Source organism: Gobius niger, assembly GCF_951799975.1.
Source record: "Gobius niger genome assembly, chromosome: 8".
Lineage (NCBI taxonomy): Eukaryota > Metazoa > Chordata > Actinopteri > Gobiiformes > Gobiidae > Gobius > Gobius niger.
Window position 1 is genome coordinate 30,605,374 of NC_136859.1, and position 18,844 is coordinate 30,624,217.

General features: G+C 41.2%; 1 protein-coding gene across 2 annotated transcripts in view; it reads left to right on the top strand.

Annotated features, from left to right (window-relative positions):
- Window positions 1-18,844, top strand: part of bbs9 (Bardet-Biedl syndrome 9) — a 252,177-nt gene that overhangs the window by 171,456 nt on the left and 61,877 nt on the right. For both annotated transcript variants that reach the window (XM_079561877.1, XM_079561878.1), the window contains one exon: window positions 11,256-11,505. In XM_079561877.1, the coding sequence (XP_079418003.1) occupies window positions 11,256-11,505 (250 nt within the window). The remainder of the gene's footprint in view (window positions 1-11,255; window positions 11,506-18,844) is intronic.

Below are 18,844 nucleotides of genomic sequence, written 5' to 3' on the forward strand. Positions count from 1 at the left end.
CTATACATACGTGCGAACGCATGTCCACACTAGTCCCTCTAGCGGGCTGTGTCACGCCATTTTGTAGTGGTGTCCGAATGTCCAGAGAGGAAAAAAGTATTCTTGAAAAGTATTGAGCAGCCATGGTCACTTGACAGGTCCACAATGCGTCGCGAGAGTCAGAGGAGAACATCCGACAGTGACAGGTGTTTGACATAAACGCATTTTTAATCATTTTAATTTAGTTTAGTTTAGTTTATTTATTTATTTGAGCAGGGACAGTGTACAATATACATTAACCTCAAAGGGAGAGATGCATTGTACCAGGTTATAGCACTTGTGCTAATTTCCACCTGTAGTCCCTGGGCAGACTGATGTCAATAAAAAATACTAATAGAGAATAATACATTTCCCCAAAAACAGCATTAAAATCAACACACACTTCATTCATTCCAAAGCATTAAATTGCACACTGTTGCACACACACCAATTACAGGACATTATGGGAACAAGTTTGTTTTAAAATAAGCCATTTTTTAGCCTGGTGTGAAAAAGTGTCTAAATTCACACATGTGGCTCTGTTGGCAACATATTCCCCTGTTTGATGCCACACTGGAGAAAGCGGAGCAGCGGAGTGCGGATTTACACTGGGGGGTCCTACACTCGCCCCGAACAGTCGACCGAGTGGCTCGAGATGAAATTTCTGAGCTCAGTGAAATAAACTTTATTAGTGGAGGAGCTGCAGTACCATTAATTATCTTGAACAACAGACAGAGATTTGAATATATGATTATGTTTTCAAAACTTAATATACTATGTTTTTTAAGAATATGACAGTGATGATATAACCCAGATTTTTTGTCATGAAAATTGAGAGAACTTTTGTACAATGATTCCAGGGGCCTTAATTCTGTTTTACAGGCCTGCGACCAACTCGTCATGCAGTAGCGAAAGTGCGGGATTATCATCGCATTTAGATAAAGATTAGAAGCATCTATGGTCAAAGAGTTTCTAATATATCTAAAATTCGCTATGTTGAATTTCAGAGAGAATGACTCCTAAATATTTAATTTTCTCTACATTTGAGATTTCCTGACCTTCAATGGTGATTTTTGGTCCAGTCTCACATGAGGATTTACAGCGATTTGTGAAAAACATAGAAACCGTTTTGTCGATATTCAAGGTTAAATGAGAGTTTTTCCATCAAATAGAAATGTTTTTCATTTCCTCGGTTAACTTTTGGGTAACCTCTTTAACAGTTTTCCCATGAATATACACCACAGTGTCATCAGCATACATTATCATTTTGGCATTTATACATACAGATGGACAATCATTAATATAAAGAGAAAAAGTTGCCCACATTTAGCTTGAGCTGTTATTTAGCTTCCCCTGTCAGGCAAAAAGTCAGCAAATGGACCATAAATAGTAAACCGTCTCTTGAATGTGGTTGGTCTCTACAGCAGAAATCCATTATTAGTGAAGCATCCGTTCTGTCATGCCTAATAGTCTTACTCAGCCCACGTTGTGATGCAGTTTGGTTTGTTGATGAGATTTCTGCATTAGAGCAGGTGTGTGTAATAACGTGGCCAGTGTATTGGTGTCCAGCGTGTGCCCATCTGTCTGCAGTCGCTCCGTAAACAGAGCGCTGGTTAAACACACACTCTCCAAAACGACCTAAGTAACATGAAGTGGCCCGGTCCCACAGGAGCAGCCCCCCGCGCTCGTCTGTCAGCCCCTCGGACAACTTGTTTATAATCGTAGCAATAAAGCTCTCTTAACAGTTTGTGTCTTCAACCAAGCCTGGGAGAAATATGTCTGTAGTCTTTCCTCCGGGTTTGTGTGCTCGAAAATGACAAGGATGTTTGAAATGAGGGGGTCTTTTCAGGGAGCTCTTGTGGCCTTATTTGAAAGGACTGCTCTGGGTGAGATCGGGGAGAGACTTTCAGCAAATTAGTGGAGCTGGGACTCGAAACCCTTGACAGTCGGCTTAACCACTTGACGATCAGCTGCACTGAAATTTAAATAACCTTAAAGGAATAATGTGAAAATGAAAGTCTAAAATGTCATGACAAAGCATTAAATTGGATTCAAACTGACATCAAATCAAAAAATGTGGGAAAATAATGACTTAATTCAACTTTTTTCTATGGCATAAGTTTGTCAAATATACAGAATATCAAAATTTCCCCTTATTCCTCTGTGGAATGTTTTACAATCTTAAAGGCACACTGTGTAACATTTTGCATCATACTGTTGCCAATGCAAAACTTGCTCGACACAGAAAATGCTTTTTTTGCCGTGGGTAATCAAAGAGGATGAGGACCTCACCTGGCTCATATTCGGGTGCCTTTAGTTTACATCTCCATGGAGACGAGCTGGAGAGGTCCCGCCCCTCGCAAAGTTACAGTCAGGCCTTAGGAGAGGTGCCACTCACCGCTTTGTTTTTGTGTGTTTTTTTTGACATTTTAGAGAATTTATAATAATGTATATATACATGTATTTTATTCTATTTATTGGGTGAAATGTTACAAAGTGTGGCTTTAAGAAATAAAACAGATTTTAGATTAAAGTTACAGCGTTTTGTGAATAAAAAATTGTATTAAAAAGTATTAAATATGACTTTCTGCTACTTGTATGAACCTTAAAAACCGGTCTCAATTCTTCACTGTTTTTTAGCACCATCATTATTTCTGTGTGAATCATTGCTTGGATTTACCCCAGTTTTCATTTATTTTATGCACACTGCAGTGCAAAGCTTGAAATGAACTTTTAACGGTTTATTCGTTATGTAGCCGAAGTTTATCGAGCGTCAAAAACTGAGCTTCATGAGATCATTTTGAAACGATCTCACCGTATATCTCCTTATTCCTCGATCTCCAAAACACCGCTCGGCCGTGTTGAAAAAACGTGACATAAATCCGTTTTATTCGGGTGTGTCAGACTTGCCCTCTGCGCCCGGCCCCCTTTTCCCATGTCCCCCCCCCCCCGTCGGGGCCAAGGTCAGCGTGGCTTTACAGGGGGATGACATACAGCCCTGGAAGCAGCCTGTGACTCCACATACTGTAGGACTATGAGCTCTGGATAAACACCGGTGTTGACAGAGCCCATCCATTTGCCCGCGGTTAAAAAACCACCACTGATTTCTCACCCCGCAGAGACCCTTCCAATGTCTACCTGCCTGTGTGTTTTTCCATGCCCCGGATCACCCCCCACCACCACCACCCCCACCCGGCCCCTCATCACCGCGGTCTATTTGCAGCTTCGTATGACGGTGCGTTGCCCGAATAGCACGCGGGGGTCATTTGACGAGGCCTTGGGGACACTTCTGTACGTACACAAATAAGCTCGGGTTGTTCTTTCGAATTCGATTAATAGCGTAGCATGAGCTAGCGCTAATCAGGGTCGTGTCCAGGGTATTATCAGACGGACTAATGGGCTATTTTCAGGCATCGCCCAAGTATCTCGCAGCCTACCGTCAGAAATAGAGCTTAGCCATTAGTTTTATAGCTTTGTGATGAAGTGGGGGGGGGGGGGGGAGGAGGGGGATAAACCGGGCCTAGCATGTAATACAAGTGTACTAACACCTTGTGGAATTTCACCGCTAAGCCAGGATTCAGGACGATTTGAGGCGCATTAAGAGATGAGGTTGTTTCCACTGGAGGAGAAACACAGCGCGCTTTTAGAGGGATGACCTGTTACAAAAAATGAAACGGTAACACTTGTACAGCCAGTGCCGCACAACGCTCCTGGAAATGTCAGTTATTGCGTCGTTTTGTTTAAAAATGCATAGGTTTTTCCATATTAGATTATATATTTTTTTTTATCAGATTGTTGCTTCATACGGAGACACCAGTTCTCTCTCATATTCAGTCACTTAGGTTTCAGGAGTCCACTACCAAATAAATGTCTGTCTTTGGGTAGGGTTTCAAAAAGGTGAAAAATGTCCAATAACTTTACGGACATTTTCAAGAAGCTTTCAATGGGAACTTTAGCTCAGAAAGTTTAGGAATTTAAAAAAGATTTTTCATTGTTTTTGAACCATAAAACAGGCTGTATGAGTTCCCATGATGTGTAGTCCTGTCAAAACACGCAAAGCATAATAGTTAAAGGCCGGCTATACCTTTTTTTTCCTTTTTTACATTACAAACAATGAAAGAGGAAGCCGCTAAATTTTTCCTGACTTTCCGAAGGTATTTGTAGCATCCCAATTCTTCACAGGGACAAGTTTGTCGGCACATTTCACAACTGGCAGGGTCACTTTTTCAAGGTCACTTTCACAGAAATGCGAGAAAACTAGTTCATCTACAGTGTTTTTCTCAGTTTACATTAGAAAAAATACAAAAAAAATCAGGTATAGTGTAAATAAACCTACACTCTGCTTAATGCCGGTCTCTCACTCAGATCATGACAAAGGGTGACGGATGCTGTACGAGGAGGGATGGGACTGCAACTATAGACTAGACACATGGCACAGACTCTCATGACTCTATAACATTGTAATACTGCACACACTTGGTGAATATACGCCAGATGGATACATGGAATGAGTCCTTTTCCATTTCCAGAAGCCACTGATGACTTTTTATCCTTCCAGGGAGAGACATTTACTGTTTATATCTGTGAAGAAGCAACCCTCAGGTGTGTTAATTTCCTGTTAATCCACATGAACTCCAAAATATTCCCACGATTCCTTCATTTCCAACACTGAATATTCCTGACAGTTTGCAAACATAGTAGCTGACGTGAGACAAGCTGCAAGCATTAATTTCTAGATGTTTGAGTCGAATGAATATAAAATAAACAATATAATCTAGGTTAACAATACCAACAACCGATAAATTATTGTTCAACATGCCGCGGCCCCCCTTACAGTGCCAAGTAACCAATTGCGCCCCCACAACAACTTAAAAATGTACTCTTTTCAAACAATCTACCCACATAAATTTCAGATAATAGTAATTTTTTAATACAATACACTTGCATTTCATAACAAACTCAACTTACCTCGGTGTTTGTTTTTAACTTTTCTTTACCTGCTCACTGTAGATCCTATTCTGACAAATGAAACCGCAAGATTGACTATATTGTACAAATTCATTCGAATGCGGCAGAATAAACAATGTTGCGAGAGCTCATCGCTGCGCACAGACCCAGAACAAAGGCAGCAGAGGAATTTTTAGTCGAGGAATCTAGTGAAACATCTCATTTAGGTGCAGCCAACTAGAACACCTCTTTCCGCTCGACGTCTGTGCGCTTTTACTTTCCTTGCGGGCCCTTTTTTTTTTATGCCCATCTTCTGTTTCGCTCATTCCCCTTTAGATCTGACAGGTTGATCCTCTATAAAATGTGGACTGTAAAAAGAATGAAAAAAAGAAACAGGAATCTTCCCTTTGTCGAATGTTTCAGATTCAGGATGGTGCTTTTGTGTCTGACACTGCGGATGTTCTTCCCAAAATGACTTTCCCAGTTCTGATGCCCGGGACAGACGGATTTGCTGTTTAAACGCTTTTCTTTCTTTTGTTCTCTGTTGAAGCTGTTGTCGTATTTCGAAAACACTTTACTGGTGGGGACTGTGAGTTGTTGCTGTGCAGTGATTCAAATGTATCGGATGCACAAACACTGGCTACGTTTACATGGTCTGAAAAATGTGATAACTGGAGAAATCAGATAACCCAATAATCAGATCTGATGTGTTTACATTCGCTTCAGAAACCAGAGAATCATAAACTCCGGGTTTTACATGAGCCAGTGCAGATTTGGAGCAACTGAACTGTCTCCGCCCCTCCCTTGACTCAGGCCCACCTGCAGAACCAGTTGGAGAATGATTCGCCTCTGTATTTGGGCTTGGAGTCAAATTGTTGTCCATGTGGCAGCAGCTTCTTGTGCTCGGTGCCGAGTGGATACAGCACCGGTTTAGCAACTCAAAGGTCTATAGGGTTCAAATCCAGTTCACTGTTTTCTGAAATTAAAACACAAATAGCACAAACTGTGTTTTAACTTCTGTTAGAAATGTAAGGGTGAGAAGAATTTAGTAAATAATCCGAAAAGGGAATCAAACTCACAACACTCAGGAGGCAGTAATGTTCTGCAGCCTTAACCACTCGACTGTCAGCAGCACAATTACTCTACAAACTCATTTGAGGTTTATTTCATGGATAACTTTTGTGATTATTTATTTTTCATTTTTTATAAATGGTTTTAGTATTTTTATTATATCTTTTAAAGAGGGGGTATTATGCTTTTTTCAATCACTATAGCACACTACAATGATGACGAAACCTTCTGTTGGTCTGTAAATTAGAATAACTGCCTTGTATAAAATTGCTCTCTCAAAATGGCTTTCCTGAACGTGTTGAAATAGGCCTCTGTCTCTTTAAGAACCTCTGACTCTTTCCGACACGCCCCCTCCACACGCTGTCTGTGGCATCAGTGGGGAGGGGGTTCTGCTGAGGGGCAGTGGTTGGTTACTCGGCTGGTGACGAAAGCTCGGAGGCGTCTCCAGGAGGTGGGGGCGTTCCTAGGAGGACTCAGGCAAACCTATCCCTAAAATGGCCGCCATCAGAGTTTTTACAGATTACTCAAAAATACGTGAATGTGCCAAGGCAACACTTCAGGCATGTTTTTAACGAGGGAATGACATAATAACATGATGTAAAGCTTGAAAAAGTTGATTTTGCATAATACCCCCCCTTTAATCTTGGTCTTTTCCTGGTTAGTTCAGGTACCCGTATCGGGAATAAATCAGATTATATGAATATCAGACAACAGATCATCAGATTATGCTGTTTACGTCTCTCTTCAATAATCTGAGAACTCCAGAAATCAGATTATAATCCGATTTTTGGTCTCCATGTAAACGTAGCCACTGAGATGCTTGCTGGGCATTTATATCAATGGATATAGTTTTATGTCCTCAGCCATAATGATTGTTCATCCATCTGAACTCCAGTTAAACGTTAAAACGCTCACACACACACACAAAGTCCTCCTTTGATTCCCCGTTTCTACATGAATTTCCTCCTAATTCATCTCTCTGGCCTGTATCCATATCTGCGTCTGTCCGGCCTCCGTGTGCGTTCCTTTCTTCTCGTTGCTTTTCCTCTGCAGCATGTGGAACCTATGCATCAGCCTGGGTGCATAAGCAGGCCCGTGCCAACTTTCCACCCCAGGCCTGCTGCTACGCCGTGTCACTCTTTTATTGCGCCTTTCTGATAACCTGATGAGGTATTGTGCTGAGATTTGGTCCCACCCCCTGCTTCCCTCCCACGGCCTCATCCTTATCTGGGATCGTCTGTAATATGCGGCCCCGGTCTCTGTCATCATCCCATCTCCTTGACCTTCCACATCCTCGTGTCTTTCTCTTTCGGGCCCCCTCTGTCATCATCATTACAGGCCTGATTACCTGTCATTATGGCTCATTTGGGGCCTATCAGCTTGGCGACAGGCCGGGGGGCAGAGGAAGAGTGGAGGGTACCTGTCATCACAGCGCGCCGCACCACCTCCACACACACGCCCCCCCCCCGATACACGCCCTGTCTGATAACCCCACCCCACCCACCCAACGGATCAGGCGGGCACAGGCTAGACTTCTTTATTGGCGATAAATCAGTGGTAATTAGCCGCGGCTGTAGCTCAGGGCCGTGCGGGGAAGCGCTGCATGTTCACTGTCACTGTCATTCTCCTCATAACTTTAACGAACCGGCCGGTGTATTTATGAATTGTCTTTTATTTTTTATTTTTAACTATTCAAAGTGGACTTATTATGCGTGGTTGTGACTAAACCTGCTTTCGGTCCGGATCAGGATCTGAATGTAGTGAATAATTTACTTTCGTGCTCTCATTTCTGACTCAAAAATAGGAAATACAAAGTGAAAAAAAAAACAAGATTACTCAAAGCTGCTTGAATAAAGAACAATGCTGCTTTTTGATGAGGGAAGAGAGCTCAGAAAGCATTGTACGCTCCCTTTAAAACAGATCAATTTATAGTTTGTGAACTCACAATAAGGTAAAGGTTAAGGCGTGCGTTATCGTCCCAGTAGGGAAATTTGTCCTCTGCGTTTGACTCATCCTTCAATGCCGCTGGGGGAACCCTTAAAAAAGCAGAGGGCGACCGCAATGCAGCGCCAGGGGACCCATCTCCAGATGTGGAGTCAGGCTGATGTCAGAATCACCGGGCTGGAGCATTCATCTATTGTACAATAGTACAATTATGTGCTGATAGAAGCTCAGAGAAAGGACTCTGTGTTTCTGTTTCAGAACTCAGACTTAGAATCAAAACTGCCAAAATAATAGCTAGAACTAAGTTTTAAAAAGCAAACCTACTTCTCTTCTCTTTTGGTAAAAAATAAAAAGAAGAAAAGAAAAACTTAAAACTCATGCTAGTTTTACTAGCATGAGAATTGTGTGGTCGCCTGACTGCCTTTTATTTATTTGATTGTATCTTTCTAATAAAATGATAACAATGATATACTGTAAATTATCATCAAATAATGTATAATGACAAATGAAAAGCGTCTTATCCTTTTGTATTATATTTTCTCTGCATGTTACACTTTTTGTTTTATTCGTTGCCAGTATCGGATATCGGACCGATACCACATAATTGTACTCATACTCGTACTCATTCATCAGGTCCTGATCACAGAAACCTATACCACTTGATGTGTGGCAGGCGCTCCTGCGCAGCTCTCAACTGAGGAGAGAAAATAGCAACAAATTCTTTAGTGTAAATACAATCTTCCACATAGAGCTGACTTTATTACAGACGACACTCCCTAAATCAGAGTCTGTGCTGGATTTAACCAGAGCTAATGTTGTTATTGCTGCAGCGTGGAGTCTGCAGTGTTTACAAGATACAAGCTAATGTTGCTAACTAGCCGCTAACTCGCGGCTAACAGTTCTGGCGATTGCCCAGGGGCTTATACAGATGAAAAACTAACCCAGCGACTAAAAAGTGCTCAGAAAATTCAAAATAAAGACATATAACATGTCCATATTGAGCAAAAATTAGCTGCAGCAAAACGATCAAAATGCTGCAGCTACTCGCTAAGCTTCTATAAACACACGAGAAAATCTGAACGGAGCTGAAGTAAAGTTAAAAAGAGACCATTTAACTGCAGTAATAAGTAACATCTCAATACTATTGTTAAATAAAATATAATAAAATGATAATAAAAAATAAATAAAATGGCATCTGTTCAATGTTGATATAACTTCCCTGTGTGGTCTACTTTGCTCAAGGAAACGTAAATGTCTATAAACAGTAATTCACTTAAAAAAGTATGTTGAAGAAAATGCCTTGTACTCGTATCGGTATTCGGTATCGGCAAGTACTTAAATCAAAGTACTAGTATCGGTTTTAGAAAAAGTGGTATCGGTGCATCCCTAACAAGAAGAAAAAATGTTTTCTGCAAAAAAGTAGGCCCTACTTAATAGTCGCTTGTAAACCCAAAAGTTGACTACACTGTATAAAGTGCATTATTTGGTTGGAGTCCTGGTCAAAATACCACATCAGAGCCAAAAAATGAACAAATGTATTCAGAATCCGGGCATTTTAATATTTGGATTATGAGAAAGGACAGTCTCACGGTCTGGGCTGTTTCTGCTTCTGTCAGGTGTGCGTTTGTGTGCGAGATGTAATGCACAGATAAGGCTTGCGTGCCGGTTTCCACGGTGACGGAGAGAGCGGTACAAAACATGCCTTTCACGAGCCTGACATTTATGACTGCTGTATATGACTGTGTTCCTCCCTCTCATTGATTCCATGTGTTTTATTTTGTTACGCTTTCATAAATGTCAAGAGGGTCGTTAAAGCGTCCGAGTTCTAAGGTCAGCTCTTTCATTTATAGTCAGACGTTTCATTTTGCCGTGTTATTCTGCGCCGTCACCATTTTGCTGTAATTAAATTGGATCCACTTGTGTTCTGTTGTTTCTCTGACATGAGTGTGCCCGCGAGTGACAAGTCTGGCCAAATACTAGCTCTAAAATTGTAACATAAATGTGCAACTTTGTTCACAAAGAGAAACACAATATCTACTAGTTTCACTTCCTGGTTTTCAAGCCCCTCCTAGTCCCCCCTCCTGCTCCCCTTTGCTGTGGAGCTGTTTCCGTGAAGAGAGAGGGAAAGAAAATAGACCATGATGCCAGTGTGTGTAGATAAGATATGACGGGTGTTTTTACTTTGTGACGAAAGGATTAAGTTTAGAAAGAGATAAAGAGGTGAGGGGTGCATGTCCTGGATACGTAGAACTTAAGGAGGAACTTTTTGGAAGCTTCATGCACTTCATTTACATGTGAAGTATAATCCAACTAGGACAAAGATTCGACTCCTATCCGTTTTTCCCCAAACCCTGTCACACCAGTTTTGTCCCAGTTATGACAGCTGAATGTCCTTTGGCAGCAGCGGGAGGTTGATGGCTATGTGCACCATTTCCGGTTCACCTTTTGCTGCTGTTTGTAGCAAAGCGCTAGCCCAGTTAGCCTCATTTAGCCCCCTTTAGCCCAAGGTGCTTTCAGACTAAACTGCTGTTTTGATGTCCTACAGATCTTTAACTAAACACCCACTGTTTACGCCCAACTCAAATCCACCTAAAACACAAATAAAGAGGCTGATTAGCATTCGGCGGGTATAGGCTAACGTTATATGACACAATGCAATAAAACGCTATGGCTCTTTGTGAAAGAGAATTGTGTAATAAACTTTTTTTCAACAATCACAGCTTAAAAGGCCACTTTATATTTAGCTGGTGGTTTCAATGACTTTATTGGTGTTTATTTTTTGTTTTTATGTGATCGATCGGAGCCAATCTTTGCTGTGTCCCATTCCCCGACACACATTCTCCGCGCTGATGCAGCCACAATGTTAGCTTTCCTCTGTTAGCTGTTAGCTTTCTGGTGATATGTTGCCGTTTTCTTTGAAAGCATGCGCAGTTTCTTGCTAACTACTTACGACTAGGTGAAAGATTGGACTTCCATTTGTCATGTAACGACGGTGATAGATTCGTAGATTACTCAAAGATCCGCGAGTGTCGAAACACAGCTCCAGGTATGTTTTTGATGAGAGAACGAAATTATAACATGGTAAAAAGCTCTAAAAAGTAATTTCTGCATAAAACTCTCCACTTTAAAGTCACTATACATTATTATTATTTTTTTATTTGCTGGATGTCTCCTCCCGCTCTTCGCCCCCTTTTACCCCGAGCTGCCCCGTTGCACAAACCCCAAAATCAAAGCTCCTTTAAATGATGACCATAAAGACTCTCTTGTGTCCGTAGGGTTGGGAGGAGAGCTGCGACGCCGCCGTGACCCACCTGTTGAGAACCTGTCTGTCGCGGAGCCCCAAGGACCAAGCCATCTCCCTGGCCCAGACCGGGGGCCCCGTGCTGGAGCTGCCAAAAGACACAGCGCGCCTCAAGAAGCACATCGCCCTGCTGTGCGAGCGCATCGGCAAAGGGGGGCGCCTGTCCCTGTGCTCCGAGGCCAATGTGCAGGTCCCGGCCCAGATACAGAACCTGGCTGCTCCCGGTAAGGCGCTGATGTAAGCTGGCATGAGCGCAGCTTCGCATAGGGATAGTATTAACAGAGGGGTGGGGTATTCCAGTTAGACGTATGAGTCAAAGGCAGGTTTCGGACGACAGAGAGGTGCGTTCAATTGAATTAGTCTAAAATGAATGCAGTTATTAGCCAAAATGTGTATGAGACATGCAATTGGACAACGTCATGGGAGAACTGTGGCTTTGTCATCGTCATTGTTGTTTGTGTAAGCGCTATTAGTCATCCATCAGTAGGAAATGTTTGAAAAGTGCTCATTGATTGGTTGGTTGGTTGGTTCTTGAGGCACAGGGGAGATGCGGCTGACGGCAGGAAGGAGGGTAAAGAGAGTGCTTTTTTCCGTGATTGTGATACAGTGAAAGATAGAAATTCAACTTTTTTTAGTCTTGAAAGCTGCTTGAATAGTTGTATTTGAGTATTTTCCAGCTGTGCACAAATGTCTCCCTCAGCAGATGCATCTTTCCTCAAATTACCTTACGTTTTGCATATGATAAAGGTTAATCCATCAAAAGTGTGAACTATAAAGGTAAAAGGTCACCAGGCGTAATCCTATAAAAGTGCACACTCACTCCCCCCCTCCAACACGGCGTCCCCTGACAGCCATACTCAAACTGAGCGAGTCTCCATCTTCCGCGTATCCACGTCCCTCGGTGAAGATTTTCGGCTCGGCCTGTCAGAAACATGAGGCCCGTTCACAGCGTGGCGTTTATGGCACACAGACATGCTCTTTTAAATGTACAAGAAGTTATAAAACACGGCCACACCACCAAGACAAAACTTCGATGTTGCACTTATCCTGTACAAAAACAGACTTGTAAAACGGAGCGTACGTTTACAGTGGACACTCTCACACACTCTCTCCGGCTCATTTAGCCCTGGCTGGACTTTACAGGAGCCTCTCTGACAAGATCATCAATTACAGTCTGCCTTTTTACGCCTTTTTGCTTCCCACAATCCAGTCTCCTGTCCTCAAGATGCTATTTTTCAACCCTCCATCAGTCCCTGTCCTCTGGGTTTTTAAATGGAGAAGAAAAATCAAATGGAGAAAAACTGTACAAGTACAAAGTGTACATTGTTGCAGAGTATTGAATTTTGAGATTAATGTTTAAAATGTATTTAAAAAAAGACAAGTTTAAATTGAACACAACACGTTAAAATAGTGCTGGGCAAAAAAGAAATTTGAATAAAAAATTGAGTTAGTAAGTAAAATCAATTCACATTTTTAGACTATTAAATATTTGGATGTTTAAAAATCTTTGTTAAAAACTGTATACGGCACAATGGCCTTGTTGATGCACTTTAACGAAAAACAACCAGTATATATATATTTGAAATATATTTACTGTCAGCAGTTTGTTTTAAATGGAGGAAAAAAATCGAGTTGAATCGTAAGTAAGAATCGTAAGAGTTTTTTATGTATATTTGAAGAAAAACAAAGAAAAAATGACCCAGCTCTACATTAAAATCAGATTTTTGTCTTTTTTTTTTTTTTTGGGAGGATAAGGAAGCTTTATTTCTCATGTGTATGAATGGACTCATAGTAAAAAGAGAAACATAATAGCTAAATCATTTACAGAACACTGACCAACGAAGTGAGCCGGTCAAATGTAGTGTCCCACAAGGCTCCATCCTTGGCCCAGATGTCTTCCCTTAAATTATGCGCCAGAAATAACCACTCACCACTCGTTATCGCACACAGCTCAGTTCGGTTTAACAGCGTGCTTTGCTTGTTTTGATTCCTACGTTCCAGAATTGAGATCATGATATTTAGCTTCCATTTGAAACAACTCAGTTTTGACCAAAATTTCACTCAACAATCAACTTTCTTTGTGCAAAGCAACCTCTGTTTCTCAGTAACATAATACAGTGATTCTATTTTTAGACATCCCCTTCTAAACATCTGCCTCAGGAACCTGTACTGCAGCAGTCATAACATCACGTGACCCGGGGAGTGTGGTGACATCATGTGACCCAGCTGGTCGAACAGCTGAAAGTTTTGCACCTGGTGGTTTGGTGTGGATCACAGTTCATTAGTCACTGAGGACCGGGGCATGCCTCTGTGCCTGACTCACCGAGAGGGCATGACGCTCTGGCTTGACATAATCTTACTCCATCTCCAGACACACTGCAGACTGGCTGCTTCAACTTTCGGGGAGTTTCAATCAATGTATCTTGCAAAATGTACTTTTTGGAGATTTCAATCATGCAATAATCATCCCTCATCCAAAACGTATCTGGAGTAAGATTTTCTTTCACTCACACAAGTTTAAGTAATCCCATAACTTCTTCTGCTACAAAACGCACACCCATCTGTATTTGCTGGATATTATCGTGCAACAGAAGTCTATAAACCTTTACTTTACCCTCATGAGCTGCTCTGCACACACGCTATGTTTATTACAATTTGTTAGCAGGACGTTGGCCAAGTTGGTGCCTTGAACGGCTGGGACAAAATATCGGATCAGATTGGATCGCAATAGCAAGTATCGATACTTTATCAAGTATCACAATACTTGTGTTTGGAGGCATTTTTATCATGCACTGCTTTGCTTTTCAGTTACACAGGACTTTAACAAATGTCACATGGCATTTGTTTTATCAACTTTTTGATTTATTTTTAAACTTTTTACAATATTACTTAGCATAATTGCTTATTATTATTAAAGGAAACCCAGGCCTGTGAACACTTAATAACTAGTTGTTATTGCATTTGTAGTGATTTCTTGTCACATTTTGTAAATTGTAAATCGTAAATTGTGTATGTGTTGCCTGCCAAGGGACTACAGATGGAAACTAGCATCTCTGCTATAATCTGGCATATTTACAGTGCTCATGTGCAACTGTCCATTAATATGCATTGTCCCTATAAAAAAACCCAAAAAAAACGTATGGTACATATCGACTCGGCCCCTGAGTATCGTGATACAGATCGGATTGTGACAGAAAATGTATCGTCCCAGCCCTAGTGCCTTGCGTTTTCACTTACCATGATCAATTCCCCCTGCTGCCAGTGGAGGGTGCTCCAAACAAAATAAGTACTTAAAAAGAGCAGTCCTTACTCATCAAGTGTTTGTTTTCATACACACATTTATTAACACATCCAGTATAAAGATCAATGCTGAGGTTTATAAGCCACACGTTCGGTTTAGAAATAATTTGCCATCATTTTGGCTTCGTAAAATATGTCCACCTGAGCATTGCTTTTTCTTATTCTTTAACTTTTTAGAATTTTAAACATCCTGTCTCAGCTGCCACAGAAGGAAATGATAGTCACCGTTTAAATACAACACTGTAATAACATGTTAATAGGTTTATAATTGCATTGTGCCAGCGGATACTTGGGGATCATGGCATTTTCTAACCCTGTTTTCTTATATCTTAACTGGGTTTGGGTAAAGGTTGTGATTGATTTTTACTACCAAGAAATCGATCCCACTCTTTCCGCAAGGGAACGACATCGTAACATGATCAAATGTGGCCTAGTATGTAAAAAAATATGAAATGTTTAGTATTAAGGGCAAACTGCTGAAGCCAGTCTGTTCCAAAATGAGATCATCCCAGTCTATTTTAAACTTCGCACCTCATTTTCTCTACTTTCAACATTCAGAACCTCAACTACCATGTTTACATTTATGTTTACCCTCCCATCTGTATGCGCAAACACCCCTGTAGCAGCAGTTCTAGTAGTAGTAGTTGTGTAGTGTGCAGATATTTCCACACTGCTCCATTGGTAGCTGTGGTTTGGGGCCTGTGTCTATTTTGGACTTAAAGAGAGGGGAGAAGATGCGAGTGTGTGTGTCTGTGCGCTCCGTTTGTGGAAGTGGAGGTCAGCACAAGTGTGTAATCCTCAGCAGCTGTCTTTGTTCTAACTCTGTGGTGTTCCAAATTGAAGAGTTCTGCTCCAAAAATACTAAAAATAACACGCCGCGCTCCACTTTGGGAAATATAGTCATTACCTGTGTAGGATTGTTTAATAAATCACAAACTCGAGTGCACACTAATAAAATCGCGGGGTTTGGCAAACGTTTGTCCGCCGCTATATGTTGTTTATGGAGGAAATGTTTTCGCCATTCCATATCCTGCTTTCTCATTTTCCCCTATTAAATCTTTAAAAGTCCAGACATCTTCACCAGGTGCTAAGGTTGCAGCAAATGTTTTTAGCCTTTGTATACTCCGAAATAACAGTTGAACTTACTTAACAATAAGATAGTATTAGACAAAGAATTTTTCCTGATAATGGAATTGGGAAAATTGGTCCTGCTACTCTATTCTTAGGTGTATGTGTATGTATGGGTTAAGTAAATACATGAATGACTTACTTTTAGACATGTTTTGTATTGTTACATTACATTGAGTCAAACTGATGACCCAAAGAGTTTGTATCATCAAATTTGTGTGAGATAAAATGAAAACAAAAATGTTTAACACACCGTCATTATTTTTTCTTAAAGTGAGTCTGTAAGATTAAGAGGAGATACTGGGAGTGAAATTTGAAGGTGATCAAGCCCCCCCCCCCCTTCCCTCCTGATTGGACCAGAAAGTCACTCCTAGTTTGCAAAATGAGGGGAGCAAGAACAAATTTTCAAAGGTAAACGATCAAGCTCCCTCCCCCTTCCCTTCTGATTGGACCTGACAGACCGGTTCGCAGGAAAGCTCGTCTCATTGGTCAAAGTGATGGCCCCCGGGGATTCTGATTAGTGTCTGAAATCAGCGAAAGGGGGTACTTTAGAAAAAAAAAATATATATATTATTTACATTAGGTCGAATTGCAGACCCAGGCGGTCAATAATACACAATCTATTGAAATTGTGAAACAGTTAACCTTGCAGACGATCACTTTAAGTCATCATAACTGTGAGGGCAGCACAAGCTATCACAAAATTACTGAGGTTTTCCATCTGACTGAGTGCATAAATGTGCATAAGTTCTCATCTACATTTAGGCCCATTTTAGCCTTATTTTCAGTCTGGATTTATTTATTCTTTGCTAATATTTTGACACAGTTTGATGAAAAGTCCATATTGCAGATGATTTTTGTTCAATAATTATAATGCATTGGTTTTATAAAGAGCTTTTCTGGACACTCATTTACATTATTCCCCAAACATCAACCACTCAGTCACTGACACGCCACATTGACCCAAGCAAGAGTGGTGAAGTCATCAAATATTTCGATTTGTTTTACACAATATTATGCGGCCCTAATAACTGTTTTATTTCATAGCTTTCCGCTTTGTCCGCATGACTGTATCGGATTTGCATTCACAACAGCAACAGTATGAGCATCATGAGCAGCCGTTCTTCTTCGATTGAAATCAAAAAGCTATCAGGTGTCCCTCATAAATATAACCCTGTCCCAGTATCTTTCAACAGGCCGTCCATCCGTCAGGCCGCTGGGATCAGTGGGTGTGACGCGTGCCTCCTGAGATGTATGCGCCCGTACGTGGGGATTGAAATAGCGTAAAGCCCACAGTCAAATTGCTGGTGACCGCAGCAGCACTGTGTCACCCCCCATCTGTACACCGCAGCCCAGAATAAAGCAGGAATGCGCTGGTGTCTCCACTGTGCAGCGCGGGCGCACACCGAGGTATATTGGAACCAGCCTCATCCTCAGACCAAGGCTGTCCAAACATGGTGTCCAAAAAAGAGGCCCTCAGGACGGAGCGGTGTGGTCCCCGGAGAGGACCACACCGCTCCGTGATGTCCGGAGCCTCGACGAACTGGGCTAAACAATAATCACACTGTCACCGACCTGTCAATTCGTGACCTAAAGCTTCTCCAACTGTTTACAACCAGCTACATATATAGCCACTTTATAAACAGGGCTGAAGCGGTTCGTCCAAATGGTCAGAAAGCATATGGGTTTGGGTTTTCTTACATACTGAATATTTGGAAGTTAGTTTGAGACCAACTCGGGATAAAACGTATTGTTTATTGATGGATCAGAACTTTTCCCTCACTGGAGAAGCGGGTTATTCTGGGCGACCAATTGTATCCCACCAATTCATTCAAAGTCTTCGGGCTAGGGTTAATTAGAATTAGTTCACTCTGCAAAAAGAAGAATTAAAGGGATATTTCAGGACTTTTGATATAGGGCCTCATTTCCTAGTTATCCAGAGTGTAGCTGGTACCTGGAGATTTTTTTTTTGTAATTCATGCAGTTCTTATGTTTGAAGAGTTCTACGATATCAGCTAGCCTGCATTAAAAACAGTCTGACCTGCTCCACAGAACACCTGAGGCAAATCACTTATAACGCCAGACTAACCATATAAATGTCTGTGTCGCAAGAATAATTTTTGGAATATAACTGACCTTGCATCACATGAATGATCGCATTTTGAGGGACTATTTTCTTGCAGATCCCTCCGCCACTGCGTAGCTTATACAACCACAAAGCTGATGCTGCTCAAATATAAGGTATTTCAAATGCAAAATAGTTAAAATTATTCTATGGACACAGACATTTATATGGTTAGTCTGGTGTTATAAGTGATTTGCCTCAGGTGCTCTGTGGAGCGGGTCAGACTGTTTTTAATGCAGGCTAGCTGATATCGTAGAAATGCACTAGCCTTGCATTAGCCTAGCGCCACGAAACTCTTCAAACATAAGAACTGCTTGAATCACAAAAAAATATCTCCAGAAATCAGCAACACTCTGGACAACTAGGAAATGAGGCCCTATGTCAAAAATCCTGAAATATCCCTTTAATCACAACAGTATTAGCTTAGTGGCTCTTTTTTGGCCACATTCACCTCTTAACCCCCGCCTGACCCGAGCACATTTCCTCCAGTTCGGCATTACCCGAATCTAAAAGCTTCTCGACTGGAGAGCAACAGTGTAACGCCTCATTTGAAAGCCAAGGCCTACAAAACTGATCGTGACATTGTCGCCGTGTTTATGTCACATTTTTGAAACGTTTTTGTCTCTTTTTTTGTTGTGTTTTCGTATTTTTGTTGCTTTTTCATTGTTTTTTTGTGTGTTTTTTTTGTTGCTTTTTTGTCATGGTTTCGCCCACACTTGTGTCACTTTTTTGTTGAGTTTTTGTCATGTGTTTGGCACCTTTTTGTCGCTTATATGTTGCGTTTTTATCCTTGTATTTTTTTTGCTATTTGAATGCTTTTTTTCAAGAAGCTTTTGGATTTGGGTGGCGCTAAACTGGAGAAAAAATGTGCTCAGTTCAGGTAGGTGTTAAGAGTTTAATAATATTCAAAAACCCAGAATAAAAAAAGTTTTGCTAAGGAGAGACTCTTCAGGTGAACAAAGAAAAGAAGAAAAAAATGTAAAGATACCAATTTGAAACTTAAGTTGTTA